We start from the raw sequence: 15005 nt of genomic DNA, 5'->3' as shown, positions 1-15005 counted from the left end.
ATCTGCTGAGGATTTCTTATGGATGTCATTGTACACCATTCTGTCATCCTTTGTAAGGAAACTGAAGTGGAATAGAAGTGCATCGAACATCCGCAATGTGTCCAGGGCAACATCAAAGACAGACAGCCACCTGTGTGGCACATATCTCTCTGGGGCTGTAGGTGTAATACCTAATATCAGGCACAGTTCAAAAAGACTGTCCTTCAAATGAGCACTCCATCTGAAGTTGGTGTGAATGTCAGCCAACATCTGTTCAACATATCCCCCAAATGGCTCGCAAAATTTCTTGACACAATTGTGTGCATGATGACATGAATCTCCATCTATGTCCAAGAAATGTGTGCATTGGGTTTTTTTCTGATTAATGCTTCCATTCCTTGTTTGGAGCATGAATTCTGCAATTTGCAACTCTCCAAGTCAGTTCTGTATCCCTGTTTGACATAAGTGTTTGCTTTGATTTCTCGAGTGGTACTGTGAGTTCAGTCCCCCTCAGTGTGGTCAGGTCAGAAATAAAAATCCTCTGTGTGACCTAATGGCATCTCCTTGCTCACGTAAGTTAGAAGTAAGTCCAGATTTGACCCTGTCAATAAATTATGAAGAAAATAGACAACAGCATCAGATTATCTGATTGTCTTTGTGCGCATTTTGCTGGAGACCCAGTTCTCTGATACATTCTGACTCTGTTTATTTGGTATGAAAAACCCAAAAAGTCTGTTGTCAGCTTTTGCACAGTCTCCTTGAAATCTGTGAAAAAGCTTCAGTCACTGAATGAAGTGATCTCCATACCCATGCATCTCTCTCTCCTCCCTTCCTGCAGGAAGATACTGTCGATTCAGCAGTGTGTTCTGTTATTTCCACAGTTCACGAGAAGAATGTGTGAAACATGTCTTCAAACACGGTTGATAATCTGACTGTTACACAATTTGTCCATACCTTTGATCCTTCTGAATTAATCCACTCTCAACTAAGACACACACACTCCACCTCTTTTTTATGCAATGTTTACCCCCCAAAATGTTGATACCCACTAACCCCCATTCAGCATAAATAATCTCATTTTATGACAAAACAGCCTTCAAGGCCCTTACAAATCATCTTCCACGGTGCCATCAGTGTCATACTGGTGTAAAGGGGGAAGCAAAGCTGTCAGATCATTACATATTTTCCAGACTTGTGAAAGTGTACATTTCATGTTTCCACTTAAATTTTGTAAAATGAGAAAGCATTTCCCACGTGCCATGTGTCTTTCAACATGAATTCTGCAATTTGCAACTCTCCAGGTCAGTTCTGTATCCCTGTTTGACATAGTGTTGGCTTGGATTTCTTGAGTGGTACTGTGAGTTCAGCCCCCCTCAGTGTGGTCAGGTCAGAAATAAAAAATCCTGTGTGACGTAATGGCATCTCCTTGCTCACATAAGTCAACAAGTCCAGATCTGATCACCGTTTGTTTGTCATTGATTGACCCTGTCCATAAATCAGAAAAGAAAACATGCAACACCATTGGGGGTGATCCCAACAAGTGCTTTCCATGTGGTGTTTTGTACGCTCGATTGCAGTTTTATCCAACCTGACATCAGCGTCAAAGTTGTTCTGAGGAGTTCATTTTAGACTACATAGCATGGTCACTTGCTTTCCTGTATTAACATTACCCAGACATGAATTTTAAAGGAATTACTTTGCACAGAGTTCAAACGCTTCCCAGACTATTTGTCTTACTGGCAAGAAGTTCTCTTCTTTGTTCAAGTCCACAGCACTTGGTCTTCCTTGCAGACATTCTGGCCTGAGGAACAAACTGCAGAAATTGTTAAATAACTCATGCTGTTTTGAATGCAGAAGGTGCATTGAGGGCTCTTTCCTTTGGAAAAACATGACATGTTTTTTTTATATTTCTGGCAAAATTGCGACATAAAAATTCAGTATGGCAACAGTTTTCATACGCTGGAAGAAAAACTTGTGTGTCAGTCGAGATTTTCTCTCTTTCACATCTCTGGTAAATCCTGACTGCTTTTTGTTCACACAGGACTTAATTCTGTGCACATTTTCTTTGCCAGTGTCTGACACACCACATCTGCTGAGGATTTCTTATGGATGTCGTTGTACACCATTCTGTCATCCTTTGTAAGGAAACTGAAGTAGAATAGAAGTGCATCAAACATCCGCAATGTGTCCAGGGCAACATCAAAGACAGACAGCCACCTGTGTGGCACATATCTCTCTGGGGCTGTAGGTGTAATACCTAATATCAGGCACAGTTCAAAAAGACTGTCCTTCAAATGAGCACTCCATCTGAAGTCGGTGTGAATGTCAGCCAACATCTGCTCAACATATCCCCCAAATGGCTCGCAAAATTTCTTGACACAATTGTGTGCATGATGACATGAATCTCCATCTATGTCCAAGAGATGTGTGCATTGGGTTTTTTTCTGATTAATGCTTCCATTCCATGTTTGGAGCATGAATTCTGCAATTTGCAACTCTCCAAGTCAGTTCTGTATCCCTGTTTGACATAAGTGTTTGCTTTGATTTCTCGAGTGGTACTGTGAGTTCAGTCCCCCTCAGTGTGGTCAGGTCAGAAATTAAAATCCTCTGTGTGACCTAATGGCATCTCCTTGCTCACGTAAGTCAGAAGTAAGTCCAGATTTGACCCTGTCCATAAATCATGAAGAAAATAGACAACAGCATCAGATTATCTGATTGTCTTTGTGCGTATTTTGCTGGAGACCCAGTTCTCTGATACATTCTGACTCTGTTTATTTGGTATGAAAAACCCAAAAAGTCTGTTGTCAGCTTTTGCACGGTCTCCTTGAAATCTGTGAAAAAGCTTCAGTCACTGAATGAAGTGATCTCCATACCCATGCATCTCTCTCTCCTCCCTTCCTGCAGGAAGATACTGTCGATTCAGCAGTGTGTTCTGTTATTTCCACAGTTCACGAGAAGAATGTGTGAAACATGTCTTCATACACGGTTGATAATCTGACGTTTACACAATTTGTCCATACCTTTGATCCTTCTGAATTAATCCACTCTCAACTAAGACACACACACTCTACCTCTTTTTTATGCAATGTTTACCCCCCAAAAATGTTGACACCCACTAACTCCCATTCAGCATAAATAATCTCATTTTATGACAAAACAGCCTTCAAGGCCCTTACAAATCATCTTCCACGGTGCCATCAGTGTCATACTGGTGTAAAGGGGGAAGCAAAGCTGTCAGATCATTACATATTTTCCAGGCTTGTGAAAGTGTACATTTCATGTTTCCACTTAAATTTTGTAAAATGAGAAAGCATTTCCCACGTGCCATGTGTCTTTCAACATGAATTCTGCAATTTGCAACTCTCCAGGTCAGTTCTGTATCCCTGTTTGACATAAGTGTTTGCTTTAATTTCTTGAGTGGTACTGTGAGTTCAGCCCCCCTCAGTGTGGTCAGGTCAGAAATAAAAAATCCTCTGTGTGACCTAATGGCATCTCCTTGCTCACATAAGTCAACAAGTCCAGATCTGATCACCGTTTGTTTATCATTGATTGACCCTGTCAATAAATCAGGAAGAAAACGGACAACACCATTAGATTATCTGATTATCTTTGCGCGCATTTTGCTGGAGACACAGTTCTCTGATACGTTCTGACTCTGTTTATTTGGTATGAAAAACCCAAAAAGTCTGTTGTCAGCTTTTGCACGGTCTCCTTGAAATCTGTGAAAAAGCTTCAGTCACTGAATGAAGTGATCTCCATACCCATGCATCTCTCTGTCCTCCCTTCCTGCAGGAAGATACTGTCGATTCAGCAGTGTGTTCTGTTATTTCCACAATTCACGAGAAGGTGTTAAACATGTCTTCATACATGGTTGATAATCTGACTTTTACACAATTTGTCCATACCTTCGATTCTCCTGAATTAATCCACTCTCAACTAAGATACACACACACTCTACCTCTTTTTTATGCAATGTTCACCCCCCAAAAATGTTGACACCCCCTAACCCCCATTCAGCATAAATAATCTCATTTTATGACAGAACAGCCTTCAAGGCCCTTACAAATCACCTTCCACGGTGCCGTCAGTGTCATACTGGTGTATAGGGGGAAGCAAAGCTGTCAGATCATTACATACTTTCCAGACTTGTGAAAGTGTACATTTCATGTTTCCACTTAAATTTTGTAAAATGAGAAAGCATTTCCCACGTGCCATGTGTCTTTCAACATGAATTCTGCAATTTGCAACTCTCCAGGTCAGTTCTGTATCCCTGTTTGACATAAGTGTTGGCTTTGATTTCTTGAGTGGTACTGTGAGTTCAGCCCCCCTCAGTGTGGTCAGGTCAGAAATAAAAAATCCTCTGTGTGACCTAATGGCATCTCCTTGCTCACATAAGTCAACAAGTCCAGATCTGATCACCGTTTGTTTGTCATTGATTGACCCTGTCCATAAATCAGAAAAGAAAACACGCAACACCATTGGGGGTGATCCCAACGAGTGCTTTCCATGTGGTGTTTTGTACGCTCGATTGCAGTTTTATCCAACATGACATCAGCGTCAAAGTTGTTCTGAGGAGTTCATTTTAGACTACATGGTATGGTCACTTGCTTTCCTGTATTAACATTACCCAGACGCTCTAAACCTATTGATCACGAGGCCAGGGCTGTCACTACTAACCTTGGTCTCACATGATGATGCTCAGTAAATCATGTGTGTTTTTACATTGAAACATCATTGAGTGGACAGATCAGCTTAAAAGTTTGCGATCTCGGCGGGGTCAGGGAAAGCTGAGGTGGTGGATATTCTAGCTCAGTCAGAATCAGACAGGACTGTAATTAACACAAAAGACAGATATGCAGTCTTGTCCAATCATGGACCATCGCAAGCGAGGAAGAGGAGGTAGGGATGGACTACGTTACTGCTACAATTTTACCTTTTTTTAATGGCGATCCTTCAGTGGAACATCTGTAGTTTTTACGCTAATCTTCAGGAACTCCACTTGCTTTGTTGTTCTTTTAAACCTTCAGTGCTGGCGCTGCAAGAAACTCTGCAAAGAGATGGCAAGATTTGATCTCTTTCAGGTTTTAACTCAATTTTTAAACCTGCTCAACCTAAGCAAGAGGGATTGATGGGAGGTGTCGGTCTGTTCTTACAGGAGTCCCTTTTATATATTTCCATTTCTTTAAACACACCTTTACAGGCGGTGGCAGTCAGAGTCACACTAAAGAAAACCATCACTGTCTGTCCACTCTGTCTTCCTCCTTCTGTACATGTTCTGGAGGTGATCGCCTGCAGGAATATCACTCATCCCAAACTGCTGGAATTTTATGAAGCTTTTACTCTCGCAACGAAGAAAGGATACAAGGTTGTGTCGGCCTGGGTTCCCGGACATGTTGGCATTTGTGGTAACGAAAGGGCAGACCTGCTGGCCAGGAACGCTGTAAAGAAAGAATTATCCAGATCCTTTGTACCACACACAGACATGAAGTGGAAGGTGAACACTTATGTCAAGGATCTTTGGCAAGAGGAGTGGAACACCCAGACGTACAACAAGCTCTTCCAGATCCGTCCAGACCTAAAAGAGACCCTCCCTTCGGGGGTGAAGAACAGAAAGGAGGAGTCTGTGCTGTGCAGACCGTGCGGGGCACACTTTTTTTTTTTTTTACTCATTCTTACTTGTTGAAGGGGGAAGAGGCCCCTCGATGTATTCCCTGTGATGAGCCTCTCACCGTGAAACACGTGCTCCTTGACTGTTGGGATCTGCATAACGTTAGACACAGACATTACACGGCGGTTTCTTTGAAGACTTTGTTTCGTGATGTCCCTCCGTGGGCACTGATAGACTTCTTAAAAGAAGTGAACATCTTTAACCAGATTTGAAGGTTTTAAACTATGGAAGTTTTTTTTTTTTTAAAACTTTGCAGTGGAAAGTTTGAAGTGGTGACTCGTTTTAATTCTTTATTTATCCTTGTAGTAGTTATTAACGTGGCGATAGCCTTGAGATGGCCTTAGTGGTCGGCGAGGCTCTAAGCACCATAGTTTCATTTCATTTCATTACTTGAAATATCATCCTGCAGATCATGTTGCTGCACCAAAACACGGAGATTGACATCCGAATCTTCGTTTTTCTCAATCTCTTCAAGTGTGAAACCTTCAAAAGGCGTATCTGAATCCTCATCAGAGTGGCCCATGATGGAACGCCACAAGTCCAAACCGCTATGTTCCAACATTTTCTGTCCAAAAAACCCACAAACTTGGAAAAATTACAGCTCCCAAACTTCTTAACCGATTGCGCGCTTCAAACACCAAAATGGCGGCCAGAAACGGAAGTATCAAATGCACATCCGCTCACATTGCATTATGGGAACAGCTCCACATGAAAGCGAAAGTAAACGACTGTGTGTTCAGCGGGCCATATCCAGCAATTCAGGGATTTCACAGGGCACTTACGGTGGGCCAGAGTTAAGAACTGACAGGTGATCAGCCTTGAAATGGACTTTCTGCAGTCAGCAGGGTTGTAATTAAACATGATTTGATTTGATTTGGGTATTCAGCTGTGAAATGGTCGCATTGTGGTCGGCTGGACTATGAATAATAAACATGATTTGATTTGATTTGGGTATTCAGCTGTGAAATGGTCGCATTGTGGTTGGCTGGACTATGAATAATAAACATGATTCGATTTGATTTGGGTATTCAGCTGTGAAATGATTGCTTTGTGGTGGCTGGACTATGAATAATAACTGGTCAACTTAAATAGTGAGTGATTAGTTTTGATTGTACTTTATAACCCTTGGCTTTTTTATAACCCTTGGCTTGAAGTAGATGCTAACATGGTGATAGCCTTGAGATGGCCTTCGTGGTTGGTGAGGCTCTAAGCACCATGATTTGATTTTGATTTGAAGTAAATCCTAATGTGGTGACAGCCTCGAGATGGCCTTTGTGGTCAGCAAGGCTACAAGCACCATAATTTGATTTGATTTGACATTGTTTTGATAATGAGAATGATATTAATAATAACTGGTTAACTTGTAAAGTGGCTGACATTGTTTTGATAATGAGAATGATAATAATAACTGGTTAACTTGTAAAGTGGCTTATCAAATAAATTTGCTCAAAAGAGAAAGCACCATGATACTAATAACTAGTTAACTTATGTAGTGGCTTATGAAATAAATTTGCTTGAGGGGCTTAAGTATTAAAAAATATATAAAAAATTAAAAAAGCCAGTCACTGCCATAGATGTAACTGCGACGTCTGTGATGTGGGCGTGCAGATCACACTCAACTGTTTTCTGTTTCCATGTGTTGCCCCCCCTTTTCCAACATTTTAAGAACTGAGGAGGATACTCAGCCCTGCAATTGCAGTCAGCTGGTCTGGAAGCCAGCGAGGCTGTAAGCTCCATGATTTTGATTAAAAAAAAAATTTTTTTGTCTGGAAGCAACATGGTTTGAACCATGTAGCTGCTTACATGTAACTGCACGTCCATTGTGTGAGCGTGCAGATCACGCTGTACCGCAAGATGCCCCTGCGGGCCCTGTCGCGCCTCTGGGGACGCTTCAACGACCTGGAGCTTCCCGCCCCCTTGCGGGGCCCCCTGCTGGGCCTGTATGCATGGGCGTTTGGCTGTGACCTGCAGGAGGCCCAGGAGGAGGACTTACGCCACTACCGGAACCTGGGGGAGTTCTTCCGGCGTGAGCTGAAGCCTGACGCCAGGCCTGTCAACCAGGAGCACCTGCTGGTGAGTCTGGGAGGAGGATGGGGTGTGGCTGTGGGAAGAGGTTTCAGTGTTGGAGGAAGGGAAAGTATGTAGTGTTTAGAGTGGAAAGTGTAGTGTTGGACTAGGAGAGAGAGAAAGTAGTGTTGGAGGGAAAATTCGTAGTGTTGGAGAGAAGGTTTGTAGAGTTGGAAATGCTGGAGGGGAAGTTTGCAGTGTTGGAGGAAGGTTTGTAGGAAAAATTTGTTGTATTGGAGAGAGTTTGTAGTGTTGGGAATGTTGGAAGGGAAGTTTATAGTGTTGGAGGTAAGGTTTGTAGAGAAGTTATTGCATTGGAGAGAAAGCTTGTAGTGTTGGAGGGAAGTTTGTTGCATTGGAGAGCAATTTTATAGTGTTAGAGGAAAGTTTGTAGTGTTGGAGGGAAAGTTTGTAGCATGGGAGGAAGTTTGTACATGGAAAATTAGAAGTGTTTGAGGGAAAGTTTGTAGTGTTAAATTTGCAGTGTTGGAGGGAAAGTTCCTAGTATTTGTAGGACAGTGTGCAGTGATGGAGGGAAAATTAGAAGTGTTGGAGGGAACATTTCTCAGTAACAAAAAAAATATCAAAGTAAATATCACCAAACTGACAATGCTGTCAGTGCCCCCTCCCTATCCCTCCGTTTGGGTTGGTTCGTTTAATCAGCCTTTTACCATTATCTGTTTTTGACTTAATGGGCCGTTTACCATTATCTGTTCTCTTTGACTGAATAGGCCGTTTACCATTATCTGTTTTTGACTTAATGGGCCGTTTACCATTATCTGTTCTCTTTGACTGAATAGGCCGTTTACCATTATCTGTTCTCTTTGACTGAATAGGCCGTTTACCATTATCTGTTCTCTTTGACAGAATGGACCATTTACCATTATCTGTTCTCTTTGACAGAATGGACCATTTACCATTATCTGTTCTCTCTGACAGAATGGACCATTTATCATTATCTGTTCTCTTTGACTGAATGGGCTGTTTACCATTATCTGTTCTCTATGACTGAATGGACCATTTACCATTATCTGTTCTCTTTGACTGAATGGACCATTTACCATTATCTGTCCTCTTTGACTGAATGGGCCGTTTACCATTATCTGTTCTCTTTGACAGAATGGACCATTTACCATTATCTGTTCTCTTTGACTGAATAGACCATTTATCATTATCTGTTCTCTTTGACTGAATGGGCTGTTTACCATTATCTGTTCTCTTTGACTGAATGGACCATTTACCATTATCTGTTCTCTTTGACTGAATGGGCCGTTTACCATTATCTGTTCTCTTTGACAGAATGGACCATTTACCATTATCTGTTCTCTTTGACTGAATGGACCATTTACCATTATCTGGCCTCTTTGACTGAATGGGCCGTTTACCATTATCTGTTCTCTTTGATAGAATGGGCTGTTCATGGTGGGCTGGGCTATATGTAACATGCTTTGATTTGATTTGATTTGTTTATGGTGGGCTGGGTTATAAGCAACGTGATTTGATTTGATTTGATTTGTTTATGGTGGGCTGGGTTATAATCAACATGATTTGATCTGATTCGGTTTGATTCTTGGTCCTGTTGTTTTTTTCCAGACGAGCCCGTCGGATGGCAAGATCCTTCACTTTGGGCGGGTGGAGAGGGGGGTGCTGGAGCAGGTGAAGGGGGTGACCTACTCCCTGCAGGGCTTCCTGGGGCCGCTCACCTGGCGGGAGGACGCGGGGGAGGAGGATGTTGACTTGTCTGACGAGGACTACCAGCGGAGGTTGGGCGTGAGGCCTGGTCACGCGCTGTACCACTGCATCATCTACCTGGCGCCTGGAGACTACCACCGCTTCCACTCCCCTGCTCAGTGGACCGTGACGCAGCGCCGGCACTTTCCTGGTTTGTGTGTGTAGGGCTGGTGTGTTGGTTAGTGTGTGTGTGTGTGTGTGTAGGGCTGGTGTGTTGGTTAGTGTGAGTGTGTGTGTGTGTGTGTGTAGGGCTGGTGTGTTGGTTAGTGTGTGTGTGTGAGGGAGGGGGAAGGGGTGTGAGGGCTGGTGTGTTAGTGTGTGTGTGTGAAAGTGTAAGGGCATGGGTGTGTTGTTTAGTGAGTGTGTGTGTGTGTGTGTGTGAGAGAGAGAGAGAGAGAGAGAGAGAGAGAGAGAGGGCTGGTGTGTTGGTTAGTGGGGGGTGGGGGGGGGGACATGAGTGTTCATTTGTGTGTGTGTGCTGGTGTCTTGGTTTGTGTGTGTGTGTGTGTGTGTGTGTGTGTGTGTGTGTGTGAGGGCTGGTGTATTCATTTGTGTGTGGGCTGGTGTGTTAATTAGTGTTTGTGTGTGAGGGCTGGTGTGTTGCTGTGTGTGTGTGTGTGTGTGTGTGTGTGTGTATGAGGGCTGGTGTGTTGGTATGTGTGTGTGTGTGTGTGTGAGAGAGGGCTGGTGTGTTGGTTTGTGTGTGTGTGTAAGGGCTGGTGTGTTGCTGTGTGAGTGTATGTGAGGGCTGGTGTGTTGCTTTGTGTGTGAGTGGGTTTAAGGCTCAGTCTGCTGTTGGCCCAACTATAAGCTTATGTCAGTCTCTGAGAGAGCCGAGCTCGTGAACAACACCACCAGAACATAAACCATAAACACCACCAACATCACCACATGCACCAATATGCATCCCAGACGTAGCCAACACCACCAACATCACCACATGCACCAGCATGCATCACAGACATAGCCAACACCACCAACGCCACCACATACACCAACATGCATCACAGACTTAGCCAACACCACCACATACACCAACATGGATCACAGACGTAGCCAGCAACAAGCCCCTGGGTGCCTTGTGCAGGGGAGCTGCTGAGCGTGAACCCTGGCATCGCCCGCTGGGTGCAGGGGCTCTTTAACCTGAACGAGCGTGCTGTGTACACGGGCCAGTGGCAGCACGGTTTTTTCGCCATGTGCGCTGTGGGCGCCACCAACGTGGGGTCCATCCGCATCTACTGTGATGAGGTAGACAACTTTGCTCTCAAGCTCTTTTTTTTTTCCTTCTTTTTTTTGCTGCCCTATCTTCTTGTCTGTTCATGGGTTGCAGCATCCATGTTCTTACTCATTCTCACTTGTTAAAGAGGAAGGAAGCCCCTCAGTGTATTCCCTGTGATGAGCCTCTCACCGTGAAACATACTCCTTGACTGTTGGGATCTGCATTACGTCAGACACTGACATTACACAGCGGATTCTCTGAAGACTTTGTTTTGTGGTGTCCCTCCGTGGACACTGATGGACTTTTTGAAAGAAGTGAACATTTTTAATCAGATTTGAATGCTTTGAACTTTTGAGGTTTTTAAACTTTGACTGAAAAGCTAGACTGGAAGTAGATGCAAATGTGGAAATAGCTTTGACTTGGCCGTAGTGGTCACCAGGGATCTAAGCACCATAATTTGATTTGATTTGAAATTACATGTTCACTCATATGTACATGAGTGGGCTTTTACTTGTATGACCGTTTTTACTTCCGCCATGTAGGCAGCCATTCTGTTTTGAGGGTTAGCTGCCCCATCATTGGCCCTGTTTGGTTGGTTGGGTTATGGGTGACATAATCTGTTTAACTGCCCAATCATCTGCATTGTTTCAAAGACATTGTGTGGCAGGTATGGATCAGTCTGCGTACATTGACTCTTCCTGGAAACTGAAACTGATAGTGGTTTGTTTGTTTTTTTGACAGTTCTGATGGGGTTCTAGTATGGGATAAGAATCTGGTTTATTTCACCAGCTCCTGAAAACTGTACTGCACAGACACTCATGAATATTACAGTGCAAACACATGTTAAGAAAAAATCCTTAGACTTTGATATCTCTGTGGTTGATTATGCCAGCTACTGAATACAGTACTTCTCTACAGATGAATGATGATATGGGTACTTATATAGTGCCTTTACTCGGTAGGAGACCAAGCTCTAAGCACTTCACAAACACAGGGTCATTTGCACAACAGGCTGATTCCTGGGTAGAGCTGACTGATGGCTGCCACTGGGCGCTCATCACTCGTTTCCTGTGTCATTCAATCAGATTTCAGGCATGCACACATACACACTCAGACAGACATGTAATATTTGCTTACCAATATTTCATCACAGACCTGTTTTGAGAAGAAATACTTTCATTTCCTGTGTCATTCAGAATTCAGGCATGCACACATACACGCTCAGACAGACATGTAACATTTGCTTTCCAATATTTTATCACAGACACGTTTTGAGAAGAAATCCTTTTCAACCTTCTCCCTGTTTGGTTCCCAGGAGCTGGAGACGAACGTCCGCAGGAAACACCAGGAGGGAACCTACTTTGACAAGGTGTTCACCGCGGCTCTGGACGTCCCCAAGGGATCCATGTTCGGCGAGTTCAACTTAGGCTCCACCCTCGTCCTGGTCTTTGAGGCCCCACAGGGGTTCCAGTTCAAGATAAAGCAGGGCCAGAGGATCAAGTGTGGAGAGCCCATCGGGACCTCGGGAGAGCAGAGATGAGAGGGAGACCTGGCTCCAGCGGTCAAGGGGAGGCTCTCAGAACCTGCTGTCTGTCACTGTGTGCCTTCTCTGTCTTCCCAGCTCAGTGACTTCAGTTTTGTTGTCTGTGGTGGGGGTGGAGATTCTGTGATCATGTATTTTTGAGAGCTTGTGTATGACTGTGTATGAGAGTTGAGGAGACACCGTGACCAACTCGGTTAGGCGTTGGACGTTAGATCCCGTGATCAGGGTTCATGGCCCTGTTTGGGCATGGTGTTTCCTTGGGAAAGGCATTTTACTCTGATTTTCCTGGCTTCACCCAGGTGTGAATGGTTACCAGACTACCGTTGGGCAAGGTTTAAAATGATGGAAGGAGAGGATTAGGTCCCACCTTCACATGCCGAGCCTGAGACAGTGTATAGAAATCGACTGTTGTCCTTTTGTATGTAAAAAGCTATGGGACTTTTAATTTTGTGAGGTTGAATGTGGGTATGAGTGTATGTGTGGGTTTTTTTTCTTTTTTTTTTTTCTCTCTGTGCGTTTGTATTAAAAATAGGCATATCTTTTGACACATGTGATATACTGATGTACATACTGATTCAGTGCCAAAAGTATGTATGCACGGAGAAGTGAAAAAAAATGTAAGATAGAATTAGATTATTTCAGTATGTGCCAGAGGCTTTTTCAAACATGCTTAACTACATGAAATAATGTTTTATGAAATGGGTGTTTGATAATTTATTGCTTGTTATATGATTATATGTCAGGTACTTCATCAAAAGTGTTTGCTTTGTTTTTTCCTTAAAATAAAAACAAACACCTTTGTGTAAACATATGCAAGGAAAGTGTGTTGATGCATATATTTGTTATATAACTTTTTGATAAATGTTTTTAAAGACGACAAATGGAGACCCTTTGTGCTTGCTGTATGACACCAAGTACGGCCAGCAGATGTTATATCTACTTTCATGAAACAGATCTCTCAGTTATATCCTCTGCAATGTGCAGCATTCCAGTTGGAATCTGTAACAGAGCAAGTGTCCGCTGAGTGGTGGGTGGGGCTGTAATCAACACCATTTGATTTGAACACAGAGCAGGTTTCAGCCTTGATTGGATCTGAACACAGGGCAGGTTTCAGCTTTGATTTGATTTGAACACAGCAGTTTTCAGCCTTGATTTGATTTGAACACAGAGCAGGTTTCAGCCTTGATTGGATCTGAACACAGAGCAGGTTTCAGCCTTGATTTGATTTTAACACAGAGCAGGTTTCAGCCTTGATTTTTGTACTGTCCACAATACTGAACCAGTGTAGACAGTAATGTAGAATGCTTGCCCTGCTGTAATGTGTTAGGGTAAAAGCAGCGTGATGTAATGTTTGGCTGTAAATTAGTACTTCTTACAAAAATTATATTTTTCAGCCACTGCTGCTTAGTTTGTTTTCTTTCTGTGAACACACCTTCCACCATTAATCACATGCCAGAAACTTCATTGAAGAAAATGATAGAAAAACTGCATCAGGTAAACAGCTGCATCACATACTCTGATACTGTGCTGTTCATTTGAAGAGACATGTGTGCTTTTGCTTCAGTTACATTGTTACATTCTGTCCTGAATAGCAGATAACTGTGCTGTTGTCACAAACTGCACAGTAACAGGTTGGACCTGGTTGTCAACAAAGGGCATTTTTCACCTACAGCTTCTTGTAGTCAGCTGGACAATAAATGTGACTTGATTTGACGTCTACTCTTCACCAATGAGCAGTCTTGAATGCTTGTATTTAATTTACATTTATATTACAGTATTCCTTGCAACAACCCACCCAGTGGTCTACACACACACTCACTCTCTTTCTTTCTCTTTCTTTCCCTCTCTCTGTCTCTCTCTCTCTCCTTCTTTCACACTCTCAAAATCCTCATCATTGTAAATGTTGGTGTGGGGAAATTGCCTTTCAACAACTACTTTATGTAAGTTTAGTCCTTTTTTTTCCCTATTTTTAAATTATTAATCTGCAAGTTTCGAGTTTGAGTGTGTAGTGAAATTTTCTTTCGTTTTTAATCTGCAAGTTTCGGAATTTGAGTGTGTGTGTTTACATATCTGAGAATTGCTGTTTGTGTAACTTCAGTTGCTGGCATGTAACAGAGAAAATTGAAGTAGCATTCCATGTCTGGTAACTGCAAGTGTGTGGGTAACATCAAGTCTTTTGACTGTCCAGAGGCATCTGAACTAACTGGTGTTCACAGCTCTGAATTAAAAATGTGCAACCCCTTCACATTTGTGTGAGTGTGCATTACTGTGTGTGAGTATGTGTGTGTGTGCATGTATGATGGTATAGGTATGGTGTGTGTGAGTGTATTTGATGTGTGTGTCATTGTGTTTGTGTGTGTGTGATGTGTTCTTGCATTGATCATTACCCTTGTCAATACCCATTTGCCTGTCATTCAATTTTTGTCATCTACTTGATAATGGGGTTTTAGCTATAGAGATGAGGAATTAGGCGCCCTGTCTCAAGTGAACCCTGGGCACTTATAAATATACATGTATATTAAACATTTTACATTGAAAACAAATGCAGCACAGCCCATGTAGCTGAACACAAGTAATTGTACAAGAATGCTTGTACACTGGCGAGCAAAGCATACACCCAGGCGCTTGAGAACAATGTCCACGAATGTTCTCGCGCACACACACATGCACACGCAAACCCCTAGCCTCTTCCTTCATTCCACTGTCCAGGGTTCTAAAATGCACAGTCCTTCGGTAGGAATGATAATCCTTCCATACCCCATCCTCCCCACTTTGTCCCAAAATATATTCTTGTATTG

General features: G+C 42.9%; 1 protein-coding gene across 1 annotated transcript in view; it reads left to right on the top strand.

Annotated features, from left to right (window-relative positions):
- LOC143274684 (phosphatidylserine decarboxylase proenzyme, mitochondrial-like) overlaps positions 1-14452 on the top strand; it is a 34453-nt gene extending 20001 nt beyond the window's left edge. The window contains exons 4-7 of the mRNA XM_076578567.1: positions 7484-7720; positions 9308-9596; positions 10533-10693; positions 11980-14452. Coding sequence (XP_076434682.1) covers positions 7484-7720; positions 9308-9596; positions 10533-10693; positions 11980-12204 — 912 coding nt within the window. The 3' untranslated portion in view covers positions 12205-14452. The remainder of the gene's footprint in view (positions 1-7483; positions 7721-9307; positions 9597-10532; positions 10694-11979) is intronic.
- Positions 14453-15005: the final 553 nt, after the last annotated feature.

Source organism: Babylonia areolata, chromosome 29, assembly GCF_041734735.1.
Source record: "Babylonia areolata isolate BAREFJ2019XMU chromosome 29, ASM4173473v1, whole genome shotgun sequence".
Lineage (NCBI taxonomy): Eukaryota > Metazoa > Mollusca > Gastropoda > Neogastropoda > Buccinidae > Babylonia > Babylonia areolata.
The sequence above is the reverse complement of the archived record's forward strand: the minus strand, read 5'-3'. Positions and strand labels throughout refer to the sequence as shown.